The sequence below is a fragment of the Mus caroli genome, unplaced genomic scaffold (assembly GCF_978045245.1).
Source record: "Mus caroli unplaced genomic scaffold, Mus_caroli_1 scaffold_15, whole genome shotgun sequence".
Lineage (NCBI taxonomy): Eukaryota > Metazoa > Chordata > Mammalia > Rodentia > Muridae > Mus > Mus caroli.
The window spans coordinates 50,672,793-50,690,114 of record NW_028227270.1 but is presented as its reverse complement, the minus strand read 5'-3'; the positions used below and the strand labels follow the sequence as shown (position 1 = coordinate 50,690,114).

Below are 17,322 nucleotides of genomic sequence, written 5' to 3'. Positions count from 1 at the left end.
ATCAGTCCTACACTGTCAGCTAACTTTTAAAACATTTCACAAAACTCAGTGCAAAATAACTTTGGCTGTCACATAAAATGGTCCAATTTTTTAAATTACTTTTAGACGTTATATGTTCATACAATAAAAACGAACGAACTAAATCAGTGTCAACTTAACTACGACAAATCTCTAATACGTGTTTCTCACGCGTCATTTCACAAGTTGAAAAGAAGAGGAAAAAATAACCCTCAGAACTCTGGGTTAAGAGACTGGCCATTGCTGGTGAGGTATTGCCTAGAGAAGACTGAGGTGTCTATATCGAGGCTCTGTAGCCTCACCCGAGAGAAGCCCCAGGCTTTGGCCACCATAGAAAACCCAGTGAGTCACATCGTCACTGTCTGTGTGCTACACCAGAACAGAAATAACTTGAAAACAATTGTTGGGGCCAGAGACAGGTTGGGGGTATCTCAGAACCCTTCACCATTCCAATGACTACATCATATACCATAAAGAACTTGGTATTGTTCAGCTTAGTCATAGCACCTTATTCCAAGAAAGAAAGTGGGAGGTCTCAGAAAACATAAATATGCTAACTCAGATACTTTCAAGAGGTGAGTTTAGATAAATGCGGCTCTACCCGCTAACGCTAACTCATCCCTCTATCTTCCTGTCCCTACGTGGTAGACTTCTTGTCTCGCTTTGTATCTTCAGCATGAGCGTCAGCCATGGCTGGCATTCCTAATATGAATGCTGGACAGCATCTGGATATAATAAAAAAGGAAATCATCCCAATGATGTCTCAGTGGGAATCCCATTATCTCGCCCACCAAACAGCACTTACCATGACAGGGGAGCCCGCTCTCTCTTGCATCTACAGCCCCTCAAAGTGGTTCCTGTCCCATGTATAATGCGCTAAACTCACAGACCCACACTGGTGAGAGGGCTGCCATGGGCTCTGCTCTATAGGACAGGATTGTAAATAGAGAAAAATAATAAACTGAAGACAATGAGTCCGTGTTGTAAAATGCATCATGGCAGGGGAGAGTCTCCCCAGGTCACTGACTTCTGGATGCAGACATGAGTAACTGGATGGCAGGCCAGAGTCTCCCTGGGTCATGGGCCTGATTTAGACATGAGTAAATTGAAGAGCTTTGTGTTTATTAATGGGAAATGACACATGACTTCACTGGGCAAATTTTCCAAACAAGCATCTGTCTTTCTCGACTCCACTGAAAACAGAGAAAAGCAGTGCTGGCCACCCCAGGTCCTTCAGGCTCCTTTAGTACATGTTTTTCCATTTCCCACATGCTGGGCTGCTGGAGGACAGCAGCAGCATCTTACTCATGGCTGGGACTGTGTCCCAGTGGCCACCTAATGGTGAAAGATAGAATGCTATTTGGATGATTGGAGACCAGGGAGCCAGCAAGCTCTTCAGACAGGCAGGCAGGCAGCCTGGGATTCCTTACTGCCGAAAATGCTAGGTTTCACGCATGTGAGACTGTTTAATGTGAAATTCTGTTTTCAGTTTAAATGAAACTCTGTACAGTTTGATATTAAGAAGTTACAGCATAAAAATTATAACATTTATTTATAAGTAAAAACAGTCTATGGAAATTAGTAAAGTCGCTGAAGATAATATCATTTAAAAATTCATTGGCTATTTTATTTTTTTTCTTTTTAAATATTTTTATTAGGTATTTTCCTCATTTACATTTCCAATGCTATCCCAGAAGTCTCCCATACCCATCCCCCCACTCTCCTACCCACCCACTCCCACTTTTTGGCCCTGGCGTTCCCCTGTACTGGGGCATATAAAGTTTGCATGACCAATGGGCCTCTCTGTCCAGTGATGGCCGACTAGGCCATCTTTCGATACATATGCAGCTAGAGGCAAGAGCTCCGGGGTACTGGTTAGTTCATAATGTTGTTCCACCTATAGGGTTGCAGTGCCCTTTAGCTCCTTGGGTACTTTCTCTAGTTCCTCCATTGGGGGCCCTGTGATCCATCCAATAGCTGACTGTGAGCATCCACTTCTGTGTTTTCTAGGCCCCGGCATAGTCTCACAAGAGACAGCTATAATAGGGGCCTTTCAGCAAAATCTTGCTAGTGTATGCAATGGTGTCAGTGTTTGGAGGCTGATTATGAGATGGATCCCTGGATATGGCAGTCTCTAGATGGTCCATCCTTTTATTACCAGAATGCAAAAACAGGGGGCTTCAACATCTACTTTTCCTCTTTCAATATTGGTGAACAAAACTGGATTTTAATTATAGAAGCTTAATAATTTTGAGAACAATGTTCTGATTTGAAGATTACTACAACCGGGCAGCAGTTTCTTTACCATGAGTCTTCATTACCTTCCTTTGGCCTCTTTCATGATATCCAAATTTTCATTCTCTAATTTTCCAAGCTGTCAGATGATAATTTAAACTTCTAAAAATGTTGATGTGTTTGTCTCATAGACATAGAAGTGAACGAGAGCTTTGTAAAATGTGGGACGAGAACCAGAAAATTTGGAAAATATTTTGAGTAAATCCAAATCTTCCCTGCTAATACAAGCAAGAGCAGAGCCTCTCTAAAAGGGCAAACTCTTCCTCATTACTGAAAGTTTCACTCACACTGGAAAAAGAAAGAACTAAAGACACTCCATCCACCCCCAGCATGTTGTGGGAATCACAGAAAACTCCCAGGGGAGGGAACCAGGATAGGAAAGTCCAAATGAGGGCCAATCAGTGCTGCTCTCCACTGCTCAGAGCAGCCTGTTTCAAGTGGCAGCAGCTAACTTGGGTGTTATAACTGGTCAAAGTCCAAATGTAAGTAGCTATGAGTGCTTGGCTCTAAGTGGGATATCGAATCAGCCCCTCTAAGCCCTTAGGGAACAACCATGAAAGAGGGTACAGAAAGAATGTATGAGCCAGGGAATGCAGAGTGTGGGAGGGAGGTGGGGTTTTATGAACCACTGATGTCCGTTTGAAACGGCATGGCTACTATATCCATGAACTCATAGAAACTGTGATTCCTTGCAAAAGACAAGACTGGCACCAGTTGACTTCCCAGTATGGAGTCCCAGCTCCCTCGAGGATGTTAGTCATTTAAAGATCATTGTGGGGAAGCAGAGCCATTTTCTTCAGTGGTGTGGCCACTATTAACTTATCCATGTCCCAATAGATAACCCTTAACCTAGCAAACAGAAGATATCCGAACTAAACTCAGTGAGTCACAAAATTAAACCACCACCACCATCACTACCACCACCAGTAAGCCAGAAAAGGCAATGGAGAGGGATATAGAGGGTTGAGGGATCGCCTAGTTAGAAAATTGCCAGATACAAGGACCTGAATTCAGATCTACATATAAAGCCAGGTAGGCAATAGATGCCTGCAACCCCAGCCTTGCAGTGGGGTGGAGGAGGGAACTAACAGATTCTTGAATCTCATGGGTAATCCAACATGGTCAAATACAATTTCTTCAGCTCATGGAGAAACATTGTTTCAAATAAATAAACAAACAAACATGGGAAGCAACTGAAAAGTGAGGCTTGATCTCAACCTTGGGCCCTCATACCCATGTGTCCTCCCCCCTCCCCAGCAGGCCCTACACTTATGCAAACATACACATGAACAGAAGAGAGAGAGACAGAGACTGAGAGAGACATAAAGACAGTGACAGAGAGACAGAAAAACAGAGACACTGAGAGAGGCAGAGAGATAGAATGACAGAGAGACAGAAAGACAGAGACAGAGAGAGACAGTGACAGAAAAACAGAGACACAGAGAGAGACAGAGATAAAGACAGAGACATACAGATAGAGACAGAGATGGGAGGACTTGTCAGAAGAAGGAATGGTTTCCAGTAAGGGAGAGAGAACAAGAGATGATAGTGGGCACATAAATGACCAGAATATATTTTATATACATGCATGAAATTTTCAAAGAACAAATATAATTTCAAAATAAAAACATATGAATTAAAACTCTAAACAATTCAAATTGTTGATGGGAAAATAATAAAAGGTCCCCAAAAGTTCAAAGTAGTCACAAAACTGCCCCAAGCGATCCATACCTCAAGAACTTGTGCAGGTACTGACGGCTGCAGGAAGACCAGGAGAAGACGCCATTGCGTCCTGCCAATGTTGGGGACATAATGTTGCCCTCAGACTTCTTGCACATATTCCCTTCTCCATCGTGGACCATGCCAAAGCTGAGGAAGAGAGAAAACGGTCATTTCAAATCACAAACTGGGCGATAGTATCCAATATACACTGAGAGGGGAAGTAGAGGATGTGAAGACCACTCCTCTTCAGAAACAGAATTGTATCAGTTAGACTGTGGTGCACGTAAGTGTGCTCCCAGAGCCTCTTGGAAGAGCGAGTGACTCATCACATAGCTTCAAGGACAACATATCCAAACTCAGTGTATCAGAACCCACAGGCATTACCAGGACGGGTGGAGGTTTCAGAGCCATTTGTTAGAAATATGGAAGTCATATGCATGCGTGCTTAGGGCTGATCACTTGGGATTGGATATCAGGGAGGTTCCCCTGGAGTATACTGAATCTTGCTCTTTCGGTAGCAATCAAATACAGGTAACTCTATGTCTGAGCCTGCCATCCATGTTGGAATGTCAGCTGGTGTCATTGTCCTAGGCTTGTTCCGGTGATCATCTTGTTGACATTTCATGTTTGTAACTTCCAATTAGCATTAAATGGACTCAGCAGGTTGTCTTCATAAATGCATATGTGTATATATGTGTGTACATATGGGTGTATATACATGTGTGTTCATATGTAACAAAACAATTGAAGAAGTCATGAATTTAAGAGGGAGTAGGGTATATACAGGAGGAGTTGGAGGAGGAGAAATTATATAAGTATAATTACTCATGTATGGAATTATTAAAAAAATGAAAATTTTAATTAGAAAAACAAATAGAGACGTCATGTTTCAAGCCAGAAGTTATTGGCTCAGGGGAAAAAAAAAAGATTCGGGCATTTAAGTTTTTCAGATAAGCTCCCCTGGCAATGTGGATGTTTGAGCGAGCTTCAGGATTACTGAGCAGCCATGTGTGCTCATCGGGGAGATAACATCCATCTCCACAACCATGCTGGGCTGCTCCTTGGCACCAGTTCCTCCACTGGAGGTTGTGGCAGATAGGTGGCCCTTAACTCCCTGACCCGATACCTACATTTCTGCAGAGCCTCCCTCTGCAAAGAGTAAGCAAGGTTGCAAGTAGAGGTGGGGACTCTTTAAATCTGTGCCCATTCTGACTGAGGGGAAACCACAACAGTTTGGGGGTTCTACCCTGGCCTCCTGCATGGACACATCTCAGACCTCAGTAGCTATGAATGGGGGTGCCACAGATGGCCATGTATTGCTCACTGTCAAACAGCATGTTCTTTGGAGAGTTGTGACACTGCAGCCCTGACCCTAAAGGGGCAAAGTGACTCAAGTAGCCACCTCCCAACAAAGCTCTGCATGTCTTAAATTCCCAAAGTTTTGCCTGCAGAAGAACTCATTGCCATTTTAAGCTCTTCCAGAAAGTACTCCAAACTGCCTTGAAGGAAAGCCTGGGGCAACTGGAAGAGCCACACGACCCTGAAAACCACTACTACTGTATGCATACTATTGGGGGCCCACTTACTGTTGGCCACTACTCTTTACTACACTGTCCTTATATTTGATTTCCCAAGAACAGGTGTTGAGTGAATGAGACCCAAAGGAAAGAGGAAAGGCTCTCGAGAGAAAGTAGAAGTGGGGAGCTTGGTTACTTGATTCATGGAAACTATCAAGATTCCCATGATGAGCAGATGGAAGACAACACAGTTAGGATGACTTTTGGTGGGTGTATGGTGAGGTCTAAAGGGAACAAGAGAACATGTCCTTCTACAGAGGCTTATATTTGCTTCCTGAGTATATTCTACCCTGATAAAGATAAAACAAAAGACTGGGGAGAGTCCTTTGTCCAGAATAAAGCCAAGAGCTCAGACATCCAGACATTAAGGTCTATGGGATCCATGCAATGGTCTAACTATAAGGTGATTGTAGGGTGTATCCAAGGAGATCTTGCAGGCAAATATTGTCAGATTTCTGCAAAATTCCTGGTCAGTACCAAGGGTGATGTGGATGTGGTCATTCTAACCTCCACCCATTCTCTGAAGTTCTATTAAAGGCAATTAATCAAGGCTAAAGCAACCACATGGCAGGGGAAATGTGTCATGGCTGTGAGAAGGATTTGGGCTGAAATCCCAGAAGGGAGGCTGCACAGGGAGAGAGCAATGACAAACAAATGCCAAAGCACGCTGTCTTGGCTGGCCCTTGACCTGGTTTCAGAGGAGAATGTTACAGCCCCACACATGACCTAGATAATTTTACTATCATTTCAGCCTACATTCTAAGGAATTCAAATAACAATGCCTGCTGCCTGGAGATGTCCTGGTTTTCTTTTTCTTTTTTTTAATTGAATGGCATTTTCAATGATCAAATTTCAAATTTTGCAGGTATTAAACATCAAAGAAAAACACCACAAACTTTGGCCACCTATAGCATGTCCTGGGAGACTTCTGGCATACTAGTAGGCTGTGAGATAGAGGTGAGCATGTGATGGTGTTCTCACTGACCCCATGTGACTTGGGTGCCCGACTACATCATTAGTTATCTTTCAAATCAGTACAGCATGCACAGACTCTATGAATATATCTATCACATAAACATACCACAGAGACCACATATGATATTAATGCTAAAGTAATGGAGTAAAGAGTAGATGTATTTCAAAGATAAGGTTGGTATTGCTCATCCAGAAATATAAGTCAAGCTATATATCACACATAAGACTTAGTTCCCATGTACCATAGCACTTTATTTAAAGTGGATATCATCCTATTGGCTAAATAATAAATACTATCTGTCCCTTCATCCTTAATAATGTGTAAGACTTAATGTCTCCTATCCTTACCCTGAAGCATACTGCCTGTGAATAAAACAGTCAATACCAGCTTCTCCATTTTGGGTTGTTGACTCAAGGGCAATCTTCCAACAATGACTCTGTCTCAAATAAAAAGTATTGGCCTGGAGGTCATTTTGCTCAGTTAGATATGCCAGATTCCGAAAGACAAATAGTGTGTATTTTCACTTGTATTTGAAGTCTAGATTTAAATATGTGTATGCACGCTGTCTTAGTCAGGGTTTCTATTCCTGCACAAACATCATGACCAAGAAGCAAGTTGGGAAGGAAAGGGTTTATTCGGCTTAAACTTTCATGTTGCTGTTCATCACCAAAGGAAGTCAGGACTGGAACTCAAGCAGGTCAGGAAGCAAGAGCTGATGCAGAGGCCATGGAGGGATGTTACTTACTGGCTTGCTTCCCCTGGCTTGCTCAGCTTGTTTTCTTATAGAACTTAAGACTACCAGCCCAAAGATGGCACCACCCACAATGGGCCTTCTCACCCTTGATCACTAACTGAGAAAATGCTTTTAGCTGAATCCCATGGAGGCATTTTTCCAAGGGAAGCTCCTTTCTCTGTGATAACTCCAGCTTGTGTCAAGTTGACACACAAAACTAGCCAGTACACACACATATGCATACCTATCTACCTATTTACATACATACATATGCATATAAAATGGAAGTATAATGTGGCTTCTGAAGGTGGAGAAAGACATATAAAGAGATGAGGAACAAGACATGATAATTGGGAAAGAAAAGAAAATGGTGTATGTTTTCCCTTGTATGGAAAATATGAATGCATGTATATGCATTCATGACACACACATGTATATATATATATATATATATATATATATACACACATACACACACATGACAATAAATCAGGAGAAAGGGGTTTCAGGGAGGAAGCAGACTCCCATAACAATGGAGTATACTGAAGATCAGTGGAAAGTGCAAATAAAACAGGCCACAATAATATATGTGTAAGAAAATCTCACCATGGAACATATATAATTAAACAATGACAACATGAAGAAGACAAAAATTACAAGCATACTTTCTTGAGAAGGTGGTTTTTTTAAGTGTACTCAGAATTCAGTGTCTCTCATGTCTTCCACTATCCTCTGAGTCCTGCCATTGCTATCAGAAAGTACTTATTCATTGCTAACCTATCTCCAGGGAGGAGCAGTGAGCAGTCTCAGTAAATGGTGCAGGCTGTTGGGACAATGTGGCTAAGGAGGTGAGATGCCCTTGAGTGCGGCAATGGGACAATGTCGTCCAGATGCTAACTTTGTTTTGGATGGTGACTGTAGGTAAGTCCAGATGCCCACAGCTCTGACATAGATTTCCTTATCATGAGGCAGGGGCAGACATGGAGACCCCAGATAGGATGAGATTAGGAGAGTTTAGACAGGTTTCTGGAGTGAGCAGGAGGTATGGAGTAGGGAAGGGGCTTAGTCAACACCTTTATTCAATCACACCCGAGCTGTTTAGTTCTGGGCAAATTGTTGGACTCACTGAGCCTCAGTTTATCCCTATATAAAGAGGCCTAACAAAGCTTTCTATATAGCAAACATGCACTGTGCTCCTGACATGTCACCCAACACAATGACCTCATCACTCACTAACGGTAGGTGTATATGTGTGGTGGTAAGGTGGTAGGGAGATGGTCAAATGCCAGTAAGTTTCAAATACAAGAACTCTCAAGAGGAATGACAATGAATAACCCAACAAGACCACTGGATCTTCCCAGAGGGCATTGACAATCACTAAGCTAGGTGATGGTGCCAGAGCTGGCTTGCTCTAAGGCTCTTTAAGTCAAGTGACTGGTCAGATGAAACTGGAAACTGAGTTCAACTGAGGAATAATCAAGCTGGATTTCAGTTAAATTAGCCACCTGCAGCAGGGACTTAGTACAGCCAAAGCCTATATCTCTCTGCTTATCAAACTCTAGTAGGTTGAGTTCTCAGAGACTTAAGTATTTCTTGCCTTGATTGTTTAATTAAGTTAAGGTATGGTTGAGTGGATAGCAAGAGCCTAGTGTCATTATAATGATAAACGTTTTTTAACTCTAGAAGACTATTAAAATACAATCATGTCTTAACTGAAAGCCTTATAGAGGGTAGGTGTAATTTTCTGGGCAATGAAATCACCAATCACTATCTGTGATAATGAAGGATTGGTAACTGGATGTATTGCTTTGTCTTAGGGTCAACAGTTCACATGGCCAAAGTCTGCATGGCCTCCATAGGATATGACTGAACAAAGGTATGCATGTTTGCACCTGTGGGGTGTGTGTGTGTGTGTGTGTGTGTGTGCTCGTGCATGCATTTGAGTACACCTGTGAGCCCACGAGTCTGAGAATCGGTGTATTGAATCCATTTTCCAATAGGAGATAGAAAAACTAGCTTTGTCAAAACACAAATCACAAGCATGCTGTCTCTATTTTCCTATTGTCAGGGAAATCAAACTGCACGAATGATGATTAGCAGAAAAGGGGGTTCCAAGTTGTAAGTTTTCTGAGATAAATTTCAAGGAGTGTCTCAGTAGGGCAAGCAATAATGTCTATGTTGCCAGTTGACCTCCATAGTCCTCAAGGTACTCAGAGGATGTCCAGAGCACTTTGTAAGGAAATGGGGCCTTTCATAACTCTTCAGTAGACCTGTCCCAAAGGGAATCAGCTGACAGGATTATAAGCATAAAACTCTTAAGTAGGAATATCAATTTCTCTGAGCTTTTGTGAGTATAAATATAAGATTCTTTTACATGAATAAAGAACACCATGAGTTACTTACTATGCTGGTTTATTATCTCACCTCCTCTGTGTGTGTGTGTGTGTGTGTGTGTGTGTGAACAAAACTCCAGAGCAGCTACCATTGACAAGAAGACTTGTTCCTCTGTCCAGTCAGATGGCATACCATAAGAGCAGCCTACTGGAAAATGGGATGAACCCACAGAATCAATGCAGAAATGCAGATATCATCCAGTCAGAAGATGACATCCTTCCTTCTTCAATGAGACAGACTTACTTGTGTCCAGACTCATGGGCAATGGTGAAGGCCAGTCCAAGTCCTGAGTCTTCATTGACTGTGCAGCTGCGATACTTACTGCACATCCCACTTATGGGCGCAAACCCTGTAGGACATAAAACATAAAGAGAATGCCATACAATAGTGTTGATTTATAATGAGTGGTGGTGGTGGCTTTATTTTCTGGTATTTGATACAGCTTGGTCCTTATCTTCATTTGGGAAATGTGCAGTGAGCTACACTTGGGCAGCCATGTAAACATGATGCATTGATGTGATAGAAGGGAACATATCTTACATATCCTTATGGGCCCATGGACTCTGCTTTGCGATAAACAAGCTTAGTTTTTATGCACTGTTCCTGGAAGAACTAAAGTTGGAACAAAATTCCAGTGTGGTTTCTCCTCCTGTCTCCCATGAGCTTTGCTTCTTTGTCGTTATCTTTCTGTAGTATTAAATCACTGGAGTTCTGAGATTTCACTGGGGGGACAATCACATAGGGCATGCTGAGTCCCCAGTGAGGAATTGTGACAACACCCATGAAGAGTCATCTGCCCAGAAGCCACACCAGGTTCTCAGCATCTGGAGTAGTCCCTGGGACCTGGTTGTGGAGGTATTTGGTGCCTGACATAGAGAATACTTCCAGACCTCTGGAGGAAGCACAGTCTTTAAGCTGTCCAGACACTGTAAGCCACGCTGGCCAGGGTGGGTAAAATATATGTCCTCCAAGCCCCACTGAGGGCTAGGCTCATAATGCCTTATTGAGAAACAGAGTTAACTTCTGCTATACTGGATCCTCTCTGGCAGCTTCTATATTAAAAATAAACCCCTCTGAACTTGGGAGACGAATAGAGTAAAAAGAAAAGAGTCTCTGTGGAGTCCTAAATAGTAGCACATTCTTTGGCCATTTAAAAAATTGCCAAAGCACCTCACTCTGTGAACATTTAAAACATAGCCGAACTGCTGATGGTCAGGTCTTTATAGAGAAACGTGGAAATGGAGAGTAGAGTATTACTGTAGTGTCACCATCAATATTAATGAATCCATTACTCTTGTGACATTATGAGACAGCTTGAATCTCCCTGTCCCGTTTGCAGTGGCAGGAGACATGGGAAAGGGCAATTATTACACGAGAAGAGGCAGGGACTGGGGTCCTTGTTCTTGCTACACACCAGTTGACACATCACATACAAGAAAGCTACTGGTGGTGATGATGGTAACTACATGGTGACCCTTCCCCCACATCCCTGCAAATCACACTGGAGAATCTTACCCAATGTGTCACAGGGCTCATTCTTCCAGGAACATATGTCCAGACCAGTCAGTAAGATGGCGTGGTCATGACGAGTTCCATCTTTCCCCATCAATCCAGATTGCCACTGACAGAAGCTGGTTAACGTGTGGTCTGCATGGTGACTAATCGCCAGCCCTGGCTAGGCAAGAGAGGCCAAGACACCCACAGACATGTAGAGAAAGCATGCTACAGCCATTCTCAACACAGCAGGCTATTCTTAGTGAAAATTTAAAATGCAAAGATGAACCCAGAAGGCACATGATAAGAGGTACATATGATGCTTTAACATCCCAAAGGCTTCATTAAACAAGTCACTTATGTACCTTTTTGTGCACAAGCCATTGGAATGTATTTGGTGGATTCTTGGATTCAATGACCAAGAAAAATAGCATCTTAGTAGGAATCTTTCATTAAAAAAATATCTTTGAATAACACTTTATAAAATTGTAGCTGAAATAGCATCTTTTGTGTGTAGCTCATACAATACACAAAGATACACACACACACACAGAATATCTCCCCAGCAATGAATTCAACTGTAGCCAAGAACAACATTTTCACCCTGATGTAACAATGTTAAGCCAGTAACTTTTCTACAGAGAAAACTTGTTTCCACCAAAAGGTCAATTTCTAGATAAACTTTAATCATGAAACAGTATAGAATCCCATTAGCCTTACCCATACATGTCAAGTGCAGCAGTGGACTATGGGCATGAAGTCTAGAACTACATGGGATGGAGGAAGGAGGGCCAGAAACACTGTGAGAGCTGTTGCATTGAATTATTGACCCACTTGTAGGTTTGCTACAGTGTCCTAACAGTAATCAGAGAATACCAGTTTACATGCCCCTGTTTCAGAGTGCTATCTTGTTCAATGCTTTAACCCCAACTGAAAAGAGTTCTCTCATAGTCACTCAAGACATTTTCTCCTTAAATGTTTATTTTGTTTTCCCAGAGTCCCATGCACTTAAGCGACCTGCTGTGCATAAGCACACAAGCACGCCTGCATTCCTCGGCTGGTGACTTCCAGGAAACTGTTGTTAATTAAAGTTAACACAGGTGTACGATCAAACGATAACCTTGCTTATTCTTTGCATTTTGGATGAATTCCAAAGCAAGAACGTTTTAATGCAGGGAATAATTAACCTGTCACCCGAGAAGCCTGGCTAGTTCAGCAACCTCCCTGCCCAGCTGCACACTCACAGAGCAGACAATGGGGTTAGACAGGCCAGACAGCCCTCCCTGCTGCATCCCACCTGCATGGAGAAGGGGCATCCCACAGATGGTATGAATCATCTCTGATTCCATCTAAAACATTCCTGGCTTTATAAACAAGAACGCTGTGGCTACCAGGAGACACTGAAGACGTCACCAAGGGTAGGGGTGGATGCTGGGTGTCTAGCTCAGGCCCTGAGCCCACATGCCTTTGCTGAGTCAGTAACCAGCCTAGGAGAAATAGAAGTAGGGCCCATTTTTAATGAAGATTTCCCTTTTGCTGATACTGTGAGGAGCTCCTTGGGGTGCTTAGCATGCATTTGTGTGGGGTGACAGGAGGCTACCCTGTGAGGAAAGGGTCTTTTTCACCCATTGCCACCAAGACAACATTAACTGAGATTAGTGTCCAGTGAGGAAAATGTGTTATGTCTTCCAGGATCTCCAAGAAAAAAAATAAAAGCCTATATCTGAACATTGTGGGGATTTTTGGAAGGAGGAGGTATCGGGTAAAACAACACAGCACAGCACAGTATGGTACAGTTTACCGTCCATGCTAGAAACATGGTTGGTCTTCTGCAAAGCACAGACAGAAAGCTCATGGTGTCTGAAGACACATTGGTCCTTCATTCTGTCAGTGTGTTTTCTTCCCACAGTCTCATGACAAATGCATTCTCTGTTCTGTTTCCTTGTGAGCTCACTTACACAACATAGTTCTCTCTCTCTCTCTCTCTCTCTCTCTCTCTCTCTGTCTGTCTCATACACACACACATACATACACCACACACAGCTCCCTACCATACTTACAGTACACATACAACATACACATGCAGGCACACACAGAGATAAACAAACACCATATAGACACATGTAATGCATTCATACATACACACACACACACACACACACACACACACACCAAACACACTACATAAACACACACACCACACCTACCATACCACCATGAGAAATGAAAAGAAATGAGTCATTTAAAACACAAAATATGAAATCTTTCTCTTCCCAAGTAAGAGAGAAATGAAGAATACACAGAGCGATTGCATTAAAACCAGAAGCAGCTTTTCACAGTCATTTTCCTCCAGGGGAAAGAGAGCCGCTGCTTTGGAAGCTGGAATACCTGTTCATCTTCCAGCAGAATGAGTCCCACAATGACAATGTTGATGTTTCCCCCAATTGTTCCATCCTTGAATAAGGTAGACACCTGAAACAGAAAATAAACAAACAAACAAACAAATAAACAAACAAAACACCTGCATTAGCTGTGAGCGAATCCTCAGCTAGTCATGGCCCAGCTTCTTGCCTGGCAGGGCAAACCCTAGTTCTTCAGTGCCTGAGCTAGATGAGTATCATCCCCTTACATTTCTCAGATGGTAAAGATATGTGAAACTCTAAATGTGGAAACTTGGAAGTCTACAGCTAAAGTTTGAGTAGGAGGTGGCAGAGGAGGATGAGGAGGTCCACCTATTAGCTATCAGGAAGGAGAAATGGGTTTTTAAAATCCTCCTCCTCCCCTTCCTCCTCCTCTTCCTCCTCCTCCTCTTCTTCCTCCTCCTCATCACCACTGCCACCATCATCATCATTATCATCACCTCCATCATCACCATCATCACCATCATCATCATCATCATCACAACAGCCTTGCTGTGTAGGCTAGTGAGCCTTTAACTCACACTCCATTATCTTCAGCTTCCTCTGAGCACTAGCCTGTGCCACTGTGTGCTACTAGAAGGATTATTTCCATCCCAGTGGGAAAAGCTTATGCCAAGTGCACTACAGGACATCTAGAACCACAGGGGAGACACTCAGGGCAAAATCAGGAGGACATAACAGAAAGGAGGAGTGGGGGTGGAACAAGAGAATGAGTGGACAGCATGAACACCGGGGACCAGGGCACCCAGACGCAGAAACAAAGGGATTAGGAGTAGAGTCAGTGTGGCAGCCATGGAGGCCTGAGAGAACCCTTTGCTGCCAAGGTAAGGAAATATTGGAATGCCTCTACAGAATACAGGCAAATGGCAGCTACCACTGATCAGAGATGCAGGGACCCGAGACTCCACAGAGTATAGCTTCAGAGCCAGGTGCTCTGGGAGGAGAGACACACAATGAATTTCCTTGATGGAGAGAGAGAATTTGGAGTTACTGTGGGGGAATGAGACCTATTTGGGGTACTTTGGGGGGAGTCACAGATTCATCTGGGTTACTCTGTTTACAGATGTCAAAATATACATTTTAAACACTGTTGTTAACTCTTTTCCTGACATGTGGGCACCTCAGTTTTTCTCTGTGATGAGGATTTGTCCCACAGGTGGCAGGTGCGGAGCACCGCTCCTGTCTTTATACAAAGACAGCTTCGTCTGGGAAGATATTCCAAAATAAGAGTTCTTCAGTTTCTGCAGATAACTTAGATTCAATACCTGAACATTAACATTCCTAAAACAATGGGCATTATCTGCACCCAACAATGCATTATCTGCATTTCACTTTGCATTATCTACACCTCACATTACATTACCTGATCCTCACCTAGTGTTATCTGCACCTCACCTTGCGTTATCTGTAATTCACATTGTGTTATCTGCATCTCACGTTGCATTATCTGCTTCTCACCTAGTGTTATCTGCACTTCACATTACATTACCTGCTCCTCACATTGGATTATCTGCACCTAACATTACATTATCTGCTCCTCAGATTAATACTATCTGCTCCTCACATTGTGTTATCTGTACCTCACATTGTGTTATCTGCACCTCACATTGTATGTTAATCTGATAAAGTTTTGTTGCATCAAAGTGTATCAATATCCCAGTGAGATTTCTAGTGTGTGAAGATATCAGTGAGCCCTAAATGTCTCAGAAACAAATTAAGTTGCAATGATGATCTAATTAGTTTCTCCCTATTTCATTCGCCAACATTCTAAAAATTCACCTTTTGATTGGAAATTAGTAAAATGAGAGTTTCTTATACTAAGACTCAGCTACACAAATGAGGAAAGAAGCACACGTCATATGCACAGAGATACATACATACAAATACACACATGAATAAGCATACAAATTAACATATACATATAATGTACACAAGGACACATGATCACATAAACACACACACCATACACAGACAGACACACATGCACAGATATATACAAGCAGATGCACACTTACATGCACACACACAAGCACACACACAGGCAGACACATACTGGGACACACACTGGCACATACACATATACACACAGGTGCACACACATAGAGAGACACACACAGACACAAACATACATGCTTACATGCACACACACACGTACACACTCAAGTGCACACACAAACACACACACACACACACAAACACCAGCCCTACCATGTTGAGAATGGTGAGGACATAGGTCGTAATGTTTTCATGGCCGTGGCTTTGCATCATCTTTCTGTCAACCACCACCAGTGTCTCCACATTCAACTCTTCATTTCTGTGGGATTTCCAGAGCGAGCGCTTGTGTCGGGAACTGGGATTGTACTCATCAGGCAAGATGTAGAGGTCATCGTTGGGAGGCTGGGGCATGTCTATGGAGGAACATGTAGAGAGCAAGCTAAAGCAAACCCACAAAACCAGAGGCATAGCTGATTCTACAGAAGTGTCTGCTTGTGCTGAGTAAGGCGATCCTGAATTTCATGAAAGCTTGGGCTACATAAAGACACTGAAGCATAGCAATAGGATTCTCATGTTAGAAGAACACAGAACTGCCCAGCTTTTAGAATACAAGACATGTTTTAGTCACCTTCTCTATTTATATGATGTTCGTACAATCTGGGTATCTTGGAAACCATTTCCAGAACTAACTTGGAATTCTTTTGTCCTGATTTAAAATGAGAAATGAACCCTAGCATCTAAAATGAGCATCCTAGGACCAAGGGCACAGGGACTTGCAGAGCAGGACTCCTCACACCTTGACAGAGTAGCAAACATCACAGGGCCAACAGCACAGCCATCGGCACTGGCTAATGTTTCTGTCATAGTTGACACTGGTGTCTGGATGGAGCTAGCTTTCCAGTACTCTTCCCAGTCAATCATCCACCATTGGTGGCAGCTGCACTCAGTGGGTGCTACACATTCTAACAAACTTCCCTGAATACTTAGCAGATTTAATTATAGAGCAGTCTGTTCTCTGCCCTCGTGGAAAGTTAACACTCTATCAAAAACAATTAACTCTAGAAGGGTGGCTAGGAAAACACAGGATCATTTTGTGGGGAGGTATACTTCAATCGCCACCTGGTGACATGAAACTCCCACTGGACCAGCTGTGAACATACATCTCCCTACTTGATTGGTGTTCACAGCCAAAGCACTTTAACTCTTTTGGTTTGTTGGTCAGTTGGGATTAAAAACTGAATCCAGAAGCGATCCAATATCCAACACTATCTTAGTTTAGACGTGAAGCACAAGTAGAAATCCCATCTTATATCCTTGTGACAAGTCAACCTGAAACCTACACACCCTGAGAACATTCTCGAGGATCACCCCAAGGATACATGAACAGGCACGTGGGCAATAATGAATTCCCTGTTCAGATTCGGAATCCACCCCAGGGTAGTTCATTATGTGTACACACAAGTATTCCACAACTCAAGATAGGATGACATAGGTAAAGGTTCCCATCTCAAGTGTTTATTACATCTGAGGAGAACATAACCTGTTACTCAAACCTAAGCAAGTCCTTGCCAAGGCTGACTGAAGCTGTATTAGCATTGTAACTTGCAGATGCATGCACGCCCTAGCACTTAGGAGCTGTCCTGGGTCACTCATTAGGCCTCTATATGAGCTACTGTACGAGATGCTGTGGGACCTGAG

The 17,322-nt window shown here is 42.9% G+C and overlaps 1 protein-coding gene across 4 annotated transcripts in view; it reads right to left on the bottom strand.

The window, feature by feature from the left end:
- Positions 1-17,322, bottom strand: part of Adamts16 (ADAM metallopeptidase with thrombospondin type 1 motif 16) — a 119,432-nt gene that overhangs the window by 56,974 nt on the left and 45,136 nt on the right. For 3 of the 4 annotated variants that reach the window (XR_015045399.1, XM_021180538.2, XM_085830965.1), the window contains exons 5-9: positions 15,838-16,037; positions 13,598-13,681; positions 11,231-11,390; positions 9,959-10,064; positions 4,045-4,182 (exon numbers count right to left, since the gene is read on the bottom strand). Coding sequence is in view for 3 of the 4 variants with exons in the window: in XM_021180538.2 (XP_021036197.1) it covers positions 4,045-4,182; positions 9,959-10,064; positions 11,231-11,390; positions 13,598-13,681; positions 15,838-16,037 (688 nt within the window). In the remaining variant the exon portion in view is untranslated. Of the gene's footprint in view, positions 1-4,044; positions 4,183-9,958; positions 10,065-11,230; positions 11,391-13,597; positions 13,682-15,837; positions 16,038-17,322 lie in introns of those variants that run through there. The other variant, XM_085830967.1, reaches the window with a different exon arrangement.